At 55.6% G+C, this 19653-nt stretch overlaps 1 protein-coding gene across 7 annotated transcripts; it reads left to right on the top strand.

The window, feature by feature from the left end:
• The first annotated feature begins 3384 nt into the window (after positions 1–3384).
• On the top strand, positions 3385–18190 carry DDR1 (discoidin domain receptor tyrosine kinase 1). Of its 7 annotated transcripts, none has more exons than XM_037046833.1 (20): positions 3385–3447; positions 4458–4621; positions 4993–5095; positions 7174–7303; positions 7396–7498; positions 7704–7932; positions 9466–9613; positions 9822–9930; positions 10344–10530; positions 10642–10888; positions 11389–11484; positions 11599–11750; positions 12544–12709; positions 13414–13524; positions 14606–14850; positions 15233–15360; positions 15598–15816; positions 16252–16486; positions 16986–17135; positions 17242–18190. In XM_037046833.1, exons 4-20 carry the CDS (start codon positions 7216–7218, stop codon positions 17380–17382), a joined length of 2754 nt encoding a protein of 917 aa, XP_036902728.1. In that variant the 5' UTR covers positions 3385–3447; positions 4458–4621; positions 4993–5095; positions 7174–7215; the 3' UTR covers positions 17383–18190. The 7 variants fall into 7 exon arrangements, with proteins under 7 accessions (XP_036902728.1, XP_036902725.1, XP_036902730.1 ...); XM_037046830.1 differs by lacking the exons at positions 3385–3447; positions 4993–5095 and adding exons at positions 3770–3795; positions 6857–6924; XM_037046834.1 differs by lacking the exon at positions 3385–3447 and adding an exon at positions 3779–3795.
• The last annotated feature ends 1463 nt before the right edge of the window (positions 18191–19653 follow it).

Raw genomic sequence — 19653 nt, 5'->3', positions numbered from 1 at the left:
CCGTGTTCTGTGCTTATAGAAATACACAGGCACACATGTGCATGCACACGATGCCGTCTGAAAAATAATGTCAACTAGGTTGCAACCCGATGCACACAGACTTGGCAAGCCACGTGCACACTCTGGCCAGCATGCCAGGATGGAGGGGTATTTGTACAAGGGAAAGGAGTTTAAAGAAAGGAGAATTTGGAACCTTAGAGCTTTAGTATACACATAGAGTTTTGCTGTAGAGCTCTCTCTCTTGTATGGTTCTCATGATTACTTAAGAGTGTGAGAACTTCCACCCTGGCTGGTGTGGCTCAGTGGATTGATCACAAGTCTGTGAAGCAAAGGGTTGCCAGTTCAATTCCCAGTCAGGGCACATGCCTGGGTTGCTGGCCAGTTTCCAGTAGGAGACACATGAGAGGCAACCACACATTGATGTTTCTCTCCCATTCTTTCTCCTTCCCTTCCCCTCTCTCTAAAAATAAATAAATAAATAAAATGTTTGGAAAAAAAGAGTGTGAGAACTTCCATAAGCCCTAGTTCCTCCCATAGACCCTCCAAACTGATTGTTGGCTTAAAGTTCCAGTTAGTCTTTATTAACATATCCCCGTACATTTATACATACACACATGCATACACACATGCATGCACACACACAGGTACACGCATGCATGCCTGGCTCTCCCTCTAGACTGTAAATGCCAGGAGGGCAGTGAGTGCACTTTTCATAGCTCTACCGTCAGACCCCTGCCCTGCACAAACCCTTAATAACTGAGGAATGAGCTGGGAGGTGGAACTTAGAGACCCGAGTGACACCTGAGAAAGCCACAGCGGGAGATCACCCACACTGCTGGACTTGGATGGCTGCTTTCACCGAAAGCACCTCTCACCTCATCCCAGCCGGCTCCCTAGGCAGGGCAGACATCATTATCTCCATTTTAAGGGTGAGGGAACTAGGGTGTTATAGATGGTGAGTGGCAAGTTCACTCCTGGCCTCTCAGAGGAGAGCCATGCTCCTTGGTCCCCGCGTGATGCTCTGAGTCCTGGGCCCTGGTGCTGTGAGAGGCATCAGTCCTCCCTCCTCCCCTCCCCACCTCTCCAAGCCCAATTAGTCACCTTTGGCTTTGGTTGACTGGTTTCCAAGCCAATAATCAGAGCATATGTCTGACAAGGACATTTGTACTTCAGAGGGGACAGGTCAGACTATGTTTAAAATTGGGGTTGTTCTTAAAAACTAGGGGTGACTTCTGGCCGCAGGTACTTCCTATGGGCCACTGGTACAGGGGGGCAGCCAACTAGGAAACTGGCACTCAGGTTATGCCCAGAGTGCAAAGACTGAGAGAAGGAAGAGAAGTGTTATGGGCTGAGGAGGCCTCCAAAGGACCACCACCAGTCATTTCTAATCTCTCTCCTTCCAGCCTGGGCTGTCCCTCCCGCCTGGATCCAAATGCCCTAGTTGAGCCCTCAGCACAGCCAGCTGGGCAGCTTTCTCCCAGGCTGCCTCCCTCCACTAGCCTTTGTCTGGGGGGTCTTTGTCTGAGGTCTCCCTTTGGTTCAGTTTCTTGGTCCTGGCCTCCCCTCCCTTCCTCCCAGGCCAGGCTGTTACCTCCCTCCCTGCAGGGGCTAGGAGGCTCAGAGAGGGGAGCTGGATGGGTTGCCATGGTCACGTTGAAGCCAAGGCAGCTGGCCCAGGCAGCTGCTCGTGGCCATGAAGGGCAGACAAAGGCAGGCAGCCTTGGCAGCTTCAGACCTGTAACCACCAAGGGCCTGAGACTGAGGGATTGGGACCCAGGACTGAGCTGGAGGTGAGAGGAAGCCAGAGCTGAACTGGGAGGGCGGGAGTGGGCACTGAGGTGGACTCTCCCCTTGAGAGAGGGGCCAGGCTGGGTAGGCTGGAGGGGAGCTCCCAGAGCCTCGTAGGAGGAGGGGAAGGATGGAGAATAGACTTTGACCATGTGCTGAGGGGCTAGGGTGCCCCCAAGGGGTGGTGCTTGGCCTCTGTGTCCTGATGCCCAGAAGCAGGGTTGATTTCATCTCCCACCCCATCTTCCCTGCTTTGTCCCACAGCTGCCCATCCTTTTTTAGCTTCTTACTCTTCTCATCTCCCCATGTCTGTGTTTCAACCCCTGTGCCTCAGTCTCCCTCCTCTTCCCCCACCTTTTGGTCTCACTCCAGCCCCTTCTTCTCTGCTTTGTCCTTGTTTCTCGCACCCCTGGTCTGTCTGGCTGCTCACTGCTCAGGGAGCCTCACTCTCTCGCCCTCATCGCTTTTCCCCGCCCTCCCATCCTGCAGTCCAGCACTTTTCTCCCCGGACCTCAGCCTTCCCACCTTTTGCTGCGTGTGGTGTACCCTTGTCTCCATTCCCTCTCCTCTGTTGGACACCCAGCCCTCTTCCTTCTTGGCCTCAGTGTATCCCCTGTCTCTCTGAGCTCCTCACCATCATCAGCTTTCTCCATGCCCCAGGCTATCCACAGCTTGGTATCCCAAGGCTTGCGGATCGCATCCTTCTCCCTTCCAGTGCTACATTCTTTCACTCTTGGGCCTCAGTTTCCCATTTGTACCAATTGGTGTCAAGGCCTGACTCCTGCCTAAGGCCTCATCTACCCCTCACCCTACCCTCCTACTAGCCTGTTCTCACTTTCCCCAGCTGCTAACCCAGCTTGCTTGCCCCAGGGCCAGCTGCACCTCCCAGGAAGGGAACTGCAGTGCCTGTGGGAGGCTGATGTCGTCCTTCCTCCCTCTCGCTTGTCCTGTTGGGCCTCCCCACTTTGGCCAGGTTGTCTGAAGTCCTGACGCTACTGCCTCCTATGTGCCTCTCCTCACATTTTTTTCCCCAATTGGTTCCCCTTCCTTTCTTTCCTGGGCAGCAGGAAGCCATTGGCTTGAAGGGGAGGGAAGCCTGGGTGGAATGGGAGCAGGGAAGAGACCTTTGGGGGCTTGGGAGGACAAAGGGCCTCTGGAATTGTACATGATGCAGGAGACATGGGGTGGGTTCGGGTAGTTGGGTGGACACTCAGTCTTGGCACTGCTCTGAGGCCCCGAAGGATAGGGATTTCCCTCGCTGGCCCCTGGGAATCTGGGCTCTGAGCCCCACATTCCAGCCGGCTCCAGCCCTCTTTCTGCAGTCACTTGGCTCCTCTGGGCCCCAGCCCTGCGTCCTTGCCACTCCTCCAGCCCTGGGCTGGGGCCGAGGTGAGCCGCACGGATTAGGAATTTCTCCTGGGTGGATAGTGGGCAAGGGTTTCAGGATTTCATGGTTAACTCTACTCTCTTCAGTGGACCCCTCTGTCTGGTACCAGCCATGCCACCTGGCCTGGGTGTGTGTGGGCCTGGAGTGTGAAATGTCCCACCAGGGTGTAAGGGGCTGCAGCTTCTCTCCTGAGGAGAGGGGTGCAGCTCAGCCTGGCCTCCAGCTGGTCTTCCCCAGCATTGCCCTGGAAGGAGAGGCTGAGAGCTGCCCAGGTAAGGTTCTTGGATACCCCGGCCCCTTCCCCAGCCTGACTCCACCCACGGGTCAGCCTCTTCTGGCCCAGGTTCTCCAGGGACTGTCTCCGGAGGGATAGGTGCTCTGGGTGCACTCTGGGGTTTGGTGGAAGGGTATGATGGGGAGAGGTAATTCTCTGAGTGACCCTAGCTGTCTGTTAGCGAGTCCCTTAGCAGGTGGGGCACCCTTGGGTTTGTGTGTCTGTTGTGGGTTGGAAGGCACACCCATCTATCCCTTGGCTCTCCCAAGGGCCAGCCTCTTCCTGGTAGCGCTTTTGTGTACTTGACAGGGTGGAACTTCATGTTTCTTCTCGGGCTGCTGTCTGGGTGAGTTTGTATGTGCTGTGAGGCACATGGGCCAGAGCTAGCTGGGCCTGAGGGAGGCCTGCCCTGAGGACGATTCCAGGATCGGGAGTCTGGACCACGGAGTCTGTGGAAAAACTGGAAGGGTCGGGAGAGAGGGGCTAGAGCCAGCCTCTGGGACAGCAGAGTTTGGGGTGCAGAGTGGGTCTGGGGAGAGGGCTGGTTGAGCAGGTGAGCCCTACTTCTCTTCCCCAACCGAATTCCTGCTGCTGGGCTGGGGCCTGGGCCTGTGGGAACCTGCTTCTTCGCATTGCCCTGGGGCTTCCCCCATCACCTCCCTCTCCCCCCGAACTGAGCCCAGAAAAGGGAGAGTAGGGAGGGGCTTGAGTGCGCGGGAGGCCCTAAGGGGGATAAGGCGGCTGCAGGGGCCTGAGCTCTGCGGTCCTCTGGGGTGGGGAACCTGGGGGATGGGTGGGTGGAGGGCGACAGGGGCGCCACCACGAGGTGGGCAGTGACCTTGGGGACCGGCTGGAGGTAGTAGGAGGCCCGGCGGGAGCAGGGCGTTGGCGACGGGAGGGGGCGGGGCGGGCCACTGCTGGGCGCAGGCAGGGGGAGGGGTGGGGGCTGGGCCAGGGAGGCGGTGCCAGGGCCGGTGTCGTACCTCCCTGGCTCCTCTCCCCGAACAGGCCCCCGACAGCTGCTCAGGGAGCCGCCGCCGACACCCGAGCCCCGCCGGCGCCTCCGCTCCGGCTCCCGGCTCCTGCCGCCTCCCCGCCCCTCGCCCAGTCGCCGCCACCACCGAGGCCCCACTGCGGGCTGGACGCCGGGTCCGCGGGAAGAGCGATGAGAGGTAGGGAGAGCAGCCGAGGACCCCCGCTGGGCGGAGGCGCGAGCGCCGCGGCCCTGGGGTGCGGGCCGCACCGGGGAGGCAGGACTTGTGGACCTGCACTTGCTCGTCCCGCCCCTTGGGGTCTGTCCCTGTCCGCCTCTTTAGAGCTTTGGCTTACTGTCCGGGAGTGCGGGAAGCTCTGACGTCGGGAAAGTGTGTTCCAGCATTGAGCGAGGCACCCCCCCCCCGTCCCCTCCCCCCACCCCACCTCCCGCCCCCGCCCTTACTCAGCAAGGAAGACAGGTGCTCATAGGTAGCCCCATTGAATCACCTCGGTCCCTGAGAAGTGGGCCTGCCCTCCCACCTAGCTGGTCCCTGGGGCCTCCACCCAGCCAGCTCCCGGGGGCAGCCTGGCCACAACCCAGCAGAGGGACTGGCTCCCTAATCTGCCTGTGGCAGCCGCCCATCCACGCTGAATGGTCGGGTGGTTCTGAGGTGAGAGAATGAGCACCATCCTCAGTGTGCCTCCTCCACTCCCTCCCCCCAGCCTTCCGCCACCCACAGGTCCCCTGCTGGCTGCACATTCCTTTCCGAACCTCCACTCCAGCCAGTCTGGTGCTCAGACTCACTATTGCTGAGGCCAGTCAGTGTGTGCAGAATTGAGTGGTAAAGGGCTCTTCCTCAGCTGCCACCAGCTGTCCCAAGTTCCCCACCCCCTTGACTTCTGGTTGGCTTGGTCGCCCTGTATATTAGGTGGTGGGCCCATGGGATCCTGCCCCCTAAGGGCCTGAGTGTGTGTCTCACACTGTCCAGTAATGGCAGGAGCATATATGTGGTGTCTTGTCATCTCACGGTCACAGGTGTCTGATGATGGCTCTTCACTAAATGATGGGCTTGGACTTCCAAGAAGGCTGAGGTGTGGATGGAGTTGATGTGAGAACATATGTGTTTGCCTTGGCTGGGAATCTGTGTGTGTGACAGATTTATGTAGCTGTCACATGGGAGCATGTCACTGAGTTTGCGACGGGTTGTCTGTGAGACACAGAGGGGTGTGTATGCTGTGCTAATCTGGCCTGTGTTTACAGCAGGCTCTGTAAGTCCACATGTCTGACCATGTGTGTCTATGTGTCTGTGTGTGTGAGTGTATATCTGTATATACAGAGCTGTATGGGTGTTGTCTGGAGTGGGGGTGGGGAAGGGAGCATAAACAACCTGCCTCCGTGCCTGGCCCTTTATGTGGAATTGGTTGTGATGGGGCAGAGTGGGTGGGGTTGAGGTAGGTCTGGTGGGCCTGCACTCCCGTTTCTGATCGGGTGGAGAGAATGGGGGATGGGGGTATCTGAGAAGCATTGCCCCAGGCGGCTGTGCCTTTGTGTTTCTCTGCTGGCTTCTGAGCCTGCTCTATTTACCTCTCGCTTTGTGTTTCTGGCCCTGCCTCCCCTCACCCTGCTGCCTCCTATCCTCTGCTTGCCTTTGTATCTCTGCCCGGGCTTCTCTTGCTCTCTCTGGCTCCGATGACTCATCTGGGATAGGCATGAAGGTTACTCAGGGGAACAAGGGCCCCACTGTTCACAACAGTGGTGGGGGTGGAGAATGGGACCCAGGAATTCCAGGCCCCTGTGTGTCTGTAGCTCCTGGACTTCCGAGGGACTAGGCATGATGCCTCTGGTCCTAGCTCTGCTTGGATACCAGGGTGCCCCCCACAACTCAGTCAGCCCCTCAGCTGCTGCTTCGGAGCTGTGGGGTCTCAGCTGCCTCTTACATTCCTGCCTAAAGCATTGTGGGAGCAGCTGAAGGAGGACAAAGGGATGGGGGAATGTCCCCCACTCCTCCTACCTCCTGGGGTGACCTGAGCCCTGTCTTCAGACCCGCTCTCCTCTCCAATGCAACTCAGCTTTTCCCTCAGCCCTGGGCACTTCCCCTTCAGAAAGTAGGAACTAGGGGCACAGCTGGTCTGGTGGAAGGCAGAGCAGGGAGAGCTCAGGTATGAGGGGTGGCCCAAGAGGTCCCTCAGGATTCCAGGGCCTGGGAAGCTCAGTGAAGACCTAGGAAGAGGAGAGGTCAGTATAACTTTCCCTGTACCAGGATTCATAAGGACATACCAGAGGAAATGGTTTTAATCGCGATGAGCTGCCTGGGCCCCAGTGAGGAAGAGCAAGGGTTCTCAGACTCACGGGCACAGATCACCCTGGAATTGTGTTGATGTGCTGGTCTGGAGACCCTGCTTGAGACCCTGAATTTCTCCCAAACTCCCAGGTGTTGCTGAAGTTGCTGTTCCAGGGATCACACGGGGCCTAGCAGGGCTACAGAGGTCGGCGATGTTGGAAAGTGCCGGAGTCCCCCATTTGTTTTAGAATTCTGGGCTCCTAGGTGGGGAGGGGACCAGAGTTTAGCCCAGTGTCTGGCACATGGGAATCATTCTGAAAATACAGCTGATGCTGTCAAACAACTCCCATTGTTGTCTGACTGCCATTGTGCCCAAGGCAGCTCATTCTGTCTCTGTTGTTGCTAGCTGTGACCTGGGCTCCGTGATTGCCCTTTAACTTACCTCCCACCCATTTTGTCTCCTGCAGAGATGCTGCCCCCACCCCCTTAGGCCCACGGGGTCAGGAGCTATGGGGCCAGGGGCCCTCCCATCTCTATTGCTGCTGCTGTGCTTGGTGGCAACTGGAGATGCTGACATGAAGGGACATTTTGACCCTGGTGAGGAGACTGGCTCTTGGGTCCCTGAGGGATGGGGCTTGGGAGTCAGAGAATCAGGGGCCTTGACCATCTATCTGCCTGTGTTCACCCAGCCAAGTGCCGCTATGCCCTGGGCATGCAGGACCGGACCATCCCAGATGGAGACATCTCTGCCTCCAGCTCCTGGTCAGACTCCACAGCTGCTCGCCACAGCAGGTACCTGGCACACCGGAGTTGCCCTGGAGGTTAACTGCTAGGGTCTCTACTTGCCCTTCCAATCCCTCTGCACAAGCCAAGAGGCTTCTGAGAAGGCCAATGCCAATGAAACTTCCATAGTCCTGGGAAGGGTGGGGCTTTAAATACTAGATCTAGAGGCAGACCCAGGGCCAGACGTTCCCTGTGATCTCCTGCCCCCTCCCAGGCTGGAGAGCAGTGATGGGGATGGGGCATGGTGCCCTGCAGGGCCAGTCTTTCCGAAGGAGGAGGAGTACCTGCAAGTGGATCTTCGGCGCCTGCACCTGGTGGCTCTGGTGGGCACGCAGGGGCGGCATGCTGGGGGCCTGGGCAAGGAGTTCTCCCCCAGCTACCGGCTGCGTTACTCCCGGGACGGCCATCGCTGGATGGACTGGAGGGACCGCTGGGGTCAGGAGGTGAGGTTAGCAGGGGCAGCAGACAGGAAGGGTGGTTCTTCTCCAGCTACACTTTAAATGCCACATACCCCTGACCACCCTCCAGTGCACAACTTCTCCAGCCCAAATCTCTCCACCTGAGCTCTATCTAGTGTTGGCACACCTCACCAACTTCAGCACCTTTCCACTTAGATGTCTAATGGGTGTCTCAAACTTATCATCAATTTCCCAAGCTGAACTTGAGTCCCATGCACACCCTAAGCCTGTCTCCCCAACCCCGACATGGTTCTCCAGCTCAGGAAATGGTACTGCCATGTACTCAGTTGTTCAGGCCATGAGTTAAGATGATTTCCTTGGCTCCTTGTTCTCACCTCCTGCTTCCAACGCATCAGCAGGGCCAGTCTCTGCTGCCTCCGTGCTGTTTCCTGCCTCTCATCTCTCCCCACCACCCCCACCCCCACCCCATCCCAACTTACGTGAAGTGTTGATGTAGTTTCTTAACTGTTCTTCCTGCTTCTGCCCTTCCTGTCTGAAGTTGGATCTTGCCCTAGAGGCCACATCCAGCATACTTAAAAAACACACTGAGCCTGGCTGGTGTAGCTCAGTGGATTGAGCGTGGGCTGCGAACCAAAGGATTGCTGGTTCGATTCCCAGTCAGGGCACATGCCTGGGTTGCAGGCCAGGTCCCCACTGGGGGTCCTGAGAGAGGAAACCACACATTGATGTCTCCCTCTCTTTCTCCTTCCCTTCTCCTCTAAAAAAAATAAATAAAATCTTTAAAAAAAAAAACACAACAAACACTGGTAGCTTTCTGCTGGCTCCCCACTGTGCCAGAACAAAAGGGAATCCCCTTTCTGAGTGCTGAAGCTGGGTCTGCTCTGGCTCCTGTGGATCTATTATCCTGGCCCGACCTGGGCCACCCTAGTTTTCTGGCTGTTCCTGAACAAGCTAGGGCTCATCCCACAGCTTCAGCACATTTTCATTTGCTGTTCTCTGTGCCTGGAAACCTCCCCTGCCCCCCAGCCCATGTCCACAGGCTCTCCCTGACTTCATTAAGTTCTTCCCCCAGATGTCACCTCCTCAGAGAGCCTTTTCTGACCCTCCCACTGCTCCAGGCCCACTTCCTGCCTCTTGTTCTTCACAGTTGTTTCTCCTATCAGCTCAGTCGCACAGGGCAGGGACTGGTGCTCACCACTGAGGACATGAGGGCTGGTGCATGGCAGGCTCTGGACCAGCAGAGTGAACCGAGGGGGTGGGGGAACTGGAGCAGGGGTGCAGGGCTGTGAGGATGGGGCGGAACCTGGTACACTGAGCTGAGTGGCTTTGAGACAGATACAGGGAGCCAGGCTAGGAGTGGAAGGGATGATGCTGGAGTGGGTGGACTGACCCTCAGGCTGACAGAGGTGCCAGAGGTCTCTGCTGCAGCCCCGTAGCCTGTGTGCCTGGCATCCTCCTTCCTGGATCTCTGTGGTGTGGGCAGGGCCAAGAAGCAGCTGGTGACAGGGAAGTTAGATTTGCCTTTCCCACCCATCCACCCCATTTCCTGGCCCACAGGTGATCTTAGGCAATGAGGACCCTGGGGGAGTGGTGCTGAAGGACCTTGGGCCCCCCATGGTGGCCCGACTGGTTCGCTTCTACCCCCGGGCGGACCGGGTCATGAGTGTCTGTCTGCGGGTGGAGCTCTATGGCTGCCTCTGGAAGGGTGAGTTGTTCAGTGGTTGATCCCCCTCAGAACTCCTTTCCTGTCCTGGGGAGAGGGGCATCCAGGTATCTCTTTCTCCTGTTGGGAAGCTGTCACTCTGAGTGAGGAGGGAACTGGCCAACATTGCCTCCTCCATGCCAGTGGGCCTGTGGAAGGATGGGGGACGGAGGCTCCTTGACCTCACACCCCTCCTTCCACCCTGCCTCAGATGGACTTCTGTCTTACACTGCCCCTGTGGGGCAGACGATGTACTTATCCGAGGCCGTGCACCTCAACGACTCCACCTATGATGGACACACCACACACACTGTTGGCGGGTGAGGAAGCAGGCCCTACAGGACTGAACCCTGGGGAAGGAGGGAGGATGAAGTGGGTGGGGGTGGGGGGGTTGGTAAATAGTCTGGGCAGTGAGACAGAAGAATGGGACAGAGCATGGGTTAGCTGAGGTCTCAAGGGACAGGACCAGGACTGAAGGGCAGCAACGTGACCACTAACTCATATGACACTTCATATGAATTAGAAAAAGGCACTCCTTTGTTAATACTTACATCTGTTGGAGACGGTCATAGTAAACATACACATCATAGGGTGCTTTGTGCAGCAAAGGACTCAAAGTGCCCATTCTAGTCCCGGGTCTGGGCCAGGCCACTGCAGAGGTTGGGGTGGCAGAGCATCTGGGCAGGAGATACTTTCTTCTCTTCCAACCTCTTCCTCGGCCTCTCCTCTCCAGGCTCCAGTACGGAGGTCTGGGTCAGCTGGCAGATGGCGTGGTGGGGCTGGACGACTTTAGAAAGAGTCAGGAGCTGCGGGTCTGGCCGGGCTATGACTATGTGGGATGGAGCAACCACAGCTTTCCCAGCGGGTACATGGAGATGGAGTTCGAGTTTGACAGGCTGAGGGCCTTCCAGGCCATGCAGGTGGGTGTGTCCAGCTCCCGGGGAAGGCTGTGAGACCAGGATGGGTACCCCTGAGATGCTTGCCAGCGCTCTCCTGGCCTTGGCCCTACGTCCCTTTTCTCTTCCCCTCAGGTCCACTGTAACAACATGCACACCTTGGGAGCCCGCCTGCCTGGAGGGGTGGAGTGTCACTTCAAGCGGGGCCCAGCCATGGCCTGGGAGGGGGATCCTGTGCGCCATGCCCTGGGGGGCAGCCTGGGGGACCCCAGAGCCCGGGCTGTGTCAGTGCCCCTGGGCGGCCGTGTGGCCCGCTTTCTGCAGTGCCGCTTCCTCTTCGCTGGGCCTTGGCTACTCTTCAGCGAGATCTCCTTCATCGCTGGTAAGCCCTGATGTCAGCCCAGTCCCCAACCTCTGGGACTGCCAAGCCCTCAGGTCCCCAAGAAACCCCACCCTGGCACCATACCTACCCATCGCCCACAAAACTTCTCAGGCAGTGGGTCCCCCAAATAATTTGAATGCCCCCCTCCCCCCACTGTCTCTGTCTTTCCTGTATGAGCCCCTTATTCAGGACTGATGTGGAGCCAGTATGATAGTGCTGGCTGTTAAAATATCGGAATGCTGTGTGCTGGTTAGGAAATAGCCTCTCCTCTAAGCCTCCTGATACTACCATCCCTGCCCTGGGCTTCCCCTGGGAGCCCTGAATCTCCCCACAATCTAGCAGCTAAAAGGTTAACATCCACCACAGCCAGGGCCTCCAGACCCCTGGAACCCTGTTCCTCTACCCATTATGCTCCCACTCCTCACTAGTTCTCCTGAAGGTCCACCTCCCTGCATCTCTCCTTTCTATCTGCTTTGCTTTCTTCTCTTCCTTCTTCCCAGATGTTGTGAATGACTCCTCTCTGGCTCTGGGGGGCACCTTCCCACCAGCCCCCTGGTGGCCGCCTGGCCCACATCCCACCAACCTCAGCAGCTTGGGTGAGCAGCCCTGGGGCCTGTTCTGGGTGTGGGTCTTGTACACCAGTCCTCCCTGCATGCCCCCCACCTTGGGTGGGAAACTTTCTGCCATTCTGACCCTCCTGCCTCCACCAGAGCTGGAGCCCAGGGGTCAGCAGCCTGTGGCCAAGGCTGAGGGGAGCCCAACTGCCATCCTAATTGGCTGCCTGGTGGCCATCATTCTGCTGCTGCTACTCATCATCGCTCTCATGCTGTGGCGACTGCACTGGCGCAGGCTCCTCAGCAAGGTGGGTGGCTGGGGCAGGGTAGGGCTCCAGGCCTAAAGCCACCTGTGTCTGCACTAGTCAGGGTCCATCGTGGACTCAGAGCACAGTCTCATTGGAGAGGCCTCAGTAAAGAGACCATTTACAAAAGTGTGGGTGGAGTGCATGGAAATCCAGAGGAGTAGTGAGGCTCCCAGGGCCAGTCAGCACAATGTCATCATCCTGGGCTGCTTGGTGAGAGGAGGCCACACTTGCCAGAACCCAGGCAGTGAGCCTGTGCAGAGGTGCCTTGCGGGGCAGCAGACTGGTTCAAGGATACAGTAGCCTGAGTTCTCCCCTCAGGGAGGGGCTGGGAGAGCAATCGGCCTGACAGCACTTTCTGTGGGTCTGCCCTCCAAACTCCTCCTTGGGTTCCTCTCTGGCTAACCCAACCACAGCCTGTCGCTGAAGTCTATGCTGGTCATCTCTTGAGGCAGACACCAAGTGGGTAAAGGTGAAGCTGGAGGAGCAGCGAGAAGAAGTTTGGCATACCCCAAACACCCATGTCTTTCAGTGCGAGTCTGGGCTGGTGATACACATTAAAGTTGACAATTACAAACTGGTTAGACCTGGGTGAGATCCCATCCTGGGATTCACATGCTCTTGAGCCTCTGGTTCTTTACCTGTGAAGTGGAGTTAATTGGAGCTACAACTCTAGGGCTATTGTTGTGAGGACAGAGTAAGGGGACGGGGGGTGGGGGGGACAGCATTTAACAAAGAACTGGCACGTGCATGCTAAGCAGCAGCACACCTCCCATTTTGCCTTCTCCGTGACAAGGCCGAGCGTCAGGTCTTAGAAGAGGAGCTGACCGTTCATCTCTCTGTCCCTGGGGACACCATCCTCATCAACAACCGCCCAGGTCCTCGAGAGCCACCCCCTTACCAGGAGCCCCGGCCTCATGGGAATCTGCCCCACTCTGCCCCCAGTGTTCCCAATGGCTCTGGTAAGACGTGACTTGTTCCGGTTCTACCGCCATCTTCTGCCTGTTTTCTTATTGTGTTTCTTTCACATTCCCTTCATTTTTGTCGTCCCTGATTTCAATTCATTTTATTTCTGCGGCCCCTGGTTGCCACCCACTGTATCATTCCATGTCCCTACCATACAGTCTCCCTCAAGACTTACTGTCTCTGTCCCATACACACCTCTCCGTCTTCTCAGTCGTGCTTCACATTGTATCTTCCTGGCCCCTCTCCCTTCCCCTAGACTCACTGTGGTTCTTCCAGCCATCCAGCTATCCATTCATCGTCCATCCATCTATATTCATATATCATTCATCCATTCATCATGTATCTATCATTTGTCTATTCATCTATTCATCTATCATCCGTCCATCTATCACCTGTCCAACCACTGACCCATCGCTCATCTATCCATTGGTCTCTATATATGTTCATACACCCATTTATCCATCCAGCATCCATCCATCCATTCATCTAACCATCCATCATCTATTCAGTCATCCATCTGTGTATCCATTCGTTATGCAACTGGCTATCCAGCACTCTCCACATCCTTGTTTTATCCTGTCTCTCTTAGTACATTTATTTCCGTCAGCCCTGGTTTTGCTGTCTTCCAGTTCTCCCTGTCTGTCTAGCCTTGGGTCTCATCCCTTCCCCATGTCTCCCCCACCCCTCCTTCTCCCGACAGCGTTGCTGCTCTCCAATCCAGCCTACCGCCTCCTTCTGGCCACTTACGCCCGTCCCCCTCGAGGCCCAGGCCCCCCCACGCCCGCCTGGGCCAAACCCACCAACACCCAGGGTAAGCCCCTCTGCCTCGGGCTCCACCAGGCTCCCAATACCTCTACTGGGGCAAGGAAAAGCCCTCACACCTCGCACTGCCTCCTCTCCTCACTGTGGCCTCTTCTGCTCTCCTGAGTTCCCGTGGAGGGCTCTCTTATGCCCTTAGCTCTCCTCTGCTGCTGCTGCTTCTTTTCTTCTTTTTAAGGCCTCCCCTTGAGCTGAGATGTAGAAAGCCCACTGGTTCCCAGCTCTGTCCCCCTCCTCCTCTTCCACCCCATCTCTTCAGCTCTCCAGAGCCAGAGAGAAGGTTGAGGTGGTGGCCCAGGTTCTCCTATAACTCCTTTGTTCTCCCCTCTCTCTAGAGCTTCAAGGAGGAGGGCCTCTCACCCTGGGTGCTTGCCCTGTCCCCCCATGTATCCTCTCTCTGCAGTCCCAGAGGTGAAGGCTCACATCCCTGCCCGTTCTGTCTGTTCCTCTCCTTGGTGTTGCCTCTTCATTGTCACCGTTCTCCTGGGCTAAGAGGGGCAGCTCTGCCTCTTCTCCTCTGTCTGTAGACCCCTCGTTGTGTGGGCTGTGAGGAACTGTTCCCTTCTCTGTGTGCCCCTGTCTCTGCTTGTCTTTGAGCTTGGTGTGTTGGGTCAGGAAAGGTTTGGGTATCGAGGGCAGGGAAGAGCCAAGGCTGAGAGTAGGGGCTGTGGGAGAAGCGGGTGGGAGCTCAGGGAATGGGAGGGGCTCTCGGGAAGTAGAACAAAGGTTTGGAAAGTGGAGGCTGACAGGATGGCTGGCACCATCTTTCTTCTGATGGCGGGTAAAGGAATTCCTCTTCTGGACAAGACTTACCTCAAGGTTTCTCGGGCTGTGCTGGGATCCCTAGAGAGTAAGACTTTATAACCATCTCCTTGAAAACTGCCTTGAAAACTCTGGAACAGCTGACTCATCCCATACTGGCATTTTCTCTGGTTTGAGGAAGCAGATAAAGGGTAGACCTAGTCTGTCACCCGGCTGGGAGATAGCACCTATGGAAGGCTGGGGTGTGAAGAACCATGGCCCTCCGGGCTATTCCTCATGCTGGTCCTGTTTTCTTTCCTTCGTCCCTCCAGCCTGCAGTGGGGACTACATGGAGCCTGAGAAGCCAGGTGCCCCGCTTCTGCCCCCGCCTCCCCAGAACAGCGTTCCCCATTATGCCGAGGCTGACATTGTCACTCTGCAGGGTGTCACTGGGGGCAACACCTATGCTGTGCCTGCACTGCCCCCAGGGGTGGCTGGGGATGGGCCCCCCAGAGTGGATTTCCCTCGGTCACGGCTCCGCTTCAAGGAGAAGCTTGGTGAGGGCCAGTTTGGGGAGGTAAGGAGGATCCCTGCCATCCATCCATTTGGGGTTCTGACACCATGCCCACCTATCCCCCTCGAGCAGGAACCTGTCATCTGTGACTGTGTTATCCTAATTGCACCTTTAAAAAATTTTTTTTTCATTTATTTATTTTTAGAGATGGGGAGGGAGGGAGAAAGAGAGGGAGGGGAATGTTGATGTGCAAGAGAAACATCAATCGGTTGCCTCTGGTATGTCCCCAGCAGGGTACCTGGCCTGCAACCCAGGCAGTGCCCTGACTAGAAATTGAACAGTGACCTTTTCATTTGCAGGACAGCACCCAACCCACTGAGCCACATCAGTCAGGGCCACCTTGGGAAACCTTTTGACTATCTAACAAATGACCTTACTTCAACAGGTGCACCTTTGTGAGGTAGAGAACCCTCAAGATCTTGTCAGTCTTGATTTCCCCCTTAATGTGCGCAAGGGACACCCCTTGCTGGTAGCTGTCAAGATCCTACGGCCAGATGCCACCAAGAATGCCAGGTAAGGACCAGAGTTGGCATTTGAGAGGGCAGGAAGCTGTGCAGAGTGAGGAGTGATCTACAGAGAAATGTGGCAGAGGCAACAGAGGGCTGTCTGGGGAAGGCCTCACCTCACAGCCAGGTGGTGTGCACGCCGGGCTGGGGTGCTGGTCCACCTGAGCAGGGGGACAGGTGGAGATTATTGCCGCCCCCCCCCCCCCCCCCCCCGGTGTCCTCACTACTTTCCCCCTGTCTCTAGGAACGATTTTCTGAAGGAGGTGAAGATCATGTCGAGGCTAAAGGACCGAAACATCATCCGGCTCCTGGGCGTCTGTGTGCAGGATGACCCTCTCTGCATGATTACTGATTATATGGAGAACGGTGACCTTAACCAGTTCCTCAGCGCCCACCAGCTGGAGGACAAGGCGGCTGAGGGGGCCCTGAGGGATGGGGAGGCCGCCCAGAGACCCACCATCAGGTCAGTGGGTACCCAGGCTGGCCTTTCCCTGAGAGCTCCAGCCTGAAGGCAGAGTGGGCTAAGGGGTGGGGAGGAAGGTGGAGGCTCTGGGTGTTGGGGAGGTCTGGGATGAGGAATATGAGGGCCAGAAGAGCCAGGCATAGCTACAGTGAGGGGCTGAAGGGACTTGGACCCTGTCAGGAATTTCTCTGTGCCCTCTGTCACCCTCACTGCCTGAGACATTATAAAAGCAGTAGCTCTCCAGGGTTGGATGAGTCAGAGGAAGGTTGAATAGGTACCTACCTGCGGGCCTCCACCTGGTACTCCCATCTCAGCACCAGAGTTGGTATAGCCTGGTCCCAGGGAGTGGCTGCCCTTCCTCTCCTGGTACTCTGTGAGGTGAGGATGAGGCTGGGGCTACCCCAGTGACCCTCTGTCCTTGGCTCCCTTACTCAGCTACCCAATGCTGTTGCACGTGGCAGCCCAGATTGCCTCAGGCATGCGCTATTTGGCCACACTCAACTTTGTGCATCGGGACCTGGCCACAAGGAACTGCCTGGTTGGGGAAAATTTCACCATCAAAATCGCTGACTTTGGCATGAGTCGGAACCTCTATGCTGGGGACTATTACCGTGTACAGGGCCGAGCGGTGCTGCCCATTCGCTGGATGGCCTGGGAGTGCATTCTCATGGTGAGAGGAGGGCAGGGCAGGGAGCTCTAGCTGCCTCTTCAAGTCTGTGGTCTCATTCAGTTTCCTCATCTATAAAGTGAGGGTTTGAACCAGTGTCTTCTAAGGTTCCCTGTGGCTCAGGGACTGGACAAAGCAGGGAGGTATGGAGTGATGGGGAAGGATCCAGGAGACCAGTGGAGCTGAAAGATGGAGTCAGAGTGGCAGAGACCAAGAGAAGCTAAGAGACGGGGGTCTAGAGAGAAGGGGATGAATTGGGAGCTAGACAGGACCGGGAAATGGAGGGCAGTAGGGTAGAAAAGGGAAGAGATGAGGGAGAGGACTAGAGCTTGAGAAGGAAGGCAGAGCTGAGGGAGGGAGGAACAGGCTAATTGGAAGAGAGCCCACTGGGAAGAGTGGTGTCAGTCCCAGGAAGTGCTGAGGGTCCATGGCCCTGTGGGGAAAGGAGGAAGTCTGTGATGCCTGATGCCTTTCTCTGCCTGTTGCCTTATCCACACACCAGGGGAAGTTCACAACAGCAAGTGATGTGTGGGCCTTTGGGGTGACTCTGTGGGAGGTGCTGATGCTCTGCCGGACCCAGCCCTTTGGGCAGCTGACAGATGAACAAGTCATTGAGAATGCAGGGGAGTTCTTCCGAGACCAGGGCCGGCAGGTCAGAGCAAGGGATGGGGCTGGGGGCTGGGAGGGCAGAGCCTGTCTCTTGGGAACTAAAGAACGTTTGTTCCCTGTCTTCCGTGCACACTGCTGCCACAATGTAGGTGTACCTGTCTCGGCCACCTGCCTGCCCGCTGGGCCTGTATGAGCTGATGCTTCAGTGCTGGAGCCGGGAGCCTGAGCAGCGACCACCCTTTTCCCAAATGCATCAGTTCTTGGCAGAAGATGCACTCAACACAGTGTGAATCATGACACCCAGTGGCCCTCCCTCAGGGTGGGGAGGCCAGCAGCACCAAACCACAGGAGCCAATGGCAACTCCACTCCCCTTGCCCTTCACCCCTGAGAGGCAGAGTGACCACAGGTGGGTCAGGCCTTCTAGGGAGCTGACACCATCCCTGCTCCTCTCCTAGAAGCCCCCACCACCCACCCAGCAGGCCCTGTGGATGGGGTCCTCTAGGGCATCTTCTAGCCTCCCCTTTGGAGATCATGGGGCAAATACAAAACAGACACTGGACTTGGCCCCTGGAACACCTGGGCTCCTGGACAACACTGGTTCCTGGAGGGAAGACTGGCTGCACGCCCCCCCCCCCCCCCACGCCCCTGCCCCTCTCTATCACACACTGGACCCCACTGGCTGAGAATCTGGGGAGTGAGGAGGACAAACAAAGGAATTGTCCTACTCCTGGAATTGTCTTCAGCTTTGGCTTGTTTCCCCACCACCCACCCTCTGAAACACTGGACCTGGGGGTGACCCCTGCCCCCAACCCCCAGTCATGCCCACCTCTCCCTGCCGTGTCGGAACTAGAACTTCTCTAAGTCTGTATGTTTCTGTGGAATAAATACTGGGATTAGGGGAAAGAGGGAACAACGCCTGAGGCCCTGGGATTGGGCATCTCTATTATAGCTGCCACATTGGTTTTTCTATAATCACTTGGGATTTGTACATTTTTGGTGGGAGAGACACAGATTTTTACACTAATATATGGATCTAGCTCAATATAATTTTAATCCCCTGCACTAGGCAGGTAGTAATAAAGATTGAGTTTTCCACAGCTATGCATAAGTTTCTTGGGGTTTTGGTAAAATCTGCTTCCTGGCCTCCTTTCCCTCATCCCATTTTCTTTCTTCCTTCTCTTTTTCCTCCTCTCTATTCCATTTCCTACCACATACTTTGTGCAGAACAGTGTTCTGTGTCTCCTTAAGCCAGGCCCTTGCCAGTGGGACCTCAGGTTCATCAGCTGATAAACCCCATTAGCTCCAACAAGAGCTCTGCAGGAGGCCTGGGGTCTTAACCTTGTTTGAGCCATGAACCCTGCTGACAGTCAGGAGAGGTCTACTAATTCCTCCCCAGAATTCTGTTATAAAACCCACTTAGAGTGTTGTGTTTGTGTGTGTGTGTGTGTGTGTGTATATATATATATATATGATTATAGAGTTTACCAAAATGCTAACAATTATGCTATGTTAACATCCTTTTAGGTATATTTAATAACATCTAGCAGCAGGTGTATTAAATACTGACATTTTAAATAGTGTAACAATAACATCTGAGATTTCTAAGACTAGCGGGCACGAAAACAGCTGTGCTGCTCATTAGTGATGGTCAGGCACTGCTAGCACAGCTGGCGTTTTGCTCACACTCAGACTTGGAAGAAATGCTGTGTTTCAGTTAGAAGTTAATAAAAATAAAGGTATTTTTTCTTGGCCCATATTCTCGGACCCCACTCCCACCAACAGGTCTGGAAGTCCCAAGTGGAGAATCCCTGGATTAAGTTCATCAAGCCTGCCAATCACCCAGTGGAAGACTTGCTAGGGGCCAGAAACAAGAGGCTGAATTATCTCAAAGGCTTGGAAGGATGACCTATGACCACCAAAAAACATTTAACAAAGAGTTAAAACTTGGCTGGAAAGGAAAAAAATTCACTTGCAAGTATTAGAAAAGGCAGAGACTCTTCTTGTGAGATAAAGACCCAGGGGTCATGGTTGATGATATTCACAAAATGAGCCAACTGGATGATGAGGATAACAAGGATAATTTAATCTTAGGTTGACTTCATAGGCCCTTGTGGTCTAGAACACAGATCTAAGAGTCCTGCTGAAACCTGCATAAGGTCAGACCATTGTGAACCACAGTCCAAGGTGGGCACCAAGGAGCCGAGGGTTTAGAAGCCAGAACCCAGAGTAGTTAGGGGCAGACGTTGCACACAGAGCTGAGCCCTTCCATCTCCGAGCTCAGAACTCAAGGTCTAGACCAGCGGTTTTCAATCTTTTTCATCTCGTGGCACACATAAATTAATTACTAAAATTCCCTGGCACACCAAAAATATATTTTCTGCTGATCTGATAAAAAGATATAATTTTGATTTACTCTCATAGTGCAACTATTGTTGTGTTGGCTGTTGTCATTTTTCAATTTGACAATCTAAGAAAAAAGAGGTCAGTGTCCCAGACTAAATAGTCAGGTGTTGCTTGTTTTACAAATTCTTGTGGCACCCTGGTTGAGAACCGCTGCTCT

The sequence above is a fragment of the Sturnira hondurensis genome, unplaced genomic scaffold (assembly GCF_014824575.4).
Source record: "Sturnira hondurensis isolate 20B ecotype Veracruz unplaced genomic scaffold, ASM1482457v3 Scaffold0005309, whole genome shotgun sequence".
Lineage (NCBI taxonomy): Eukaryota > Metazoa > Chordata > Mammalia > Chiroptera > Phyllostomidae > Sturnira > Sturnira hondurensis.
The sequence above is the reverse complement of the archived record's forward strand: the minus strand, read 5'-3'. Positions and strand labels throughout refer to the sequence as shown.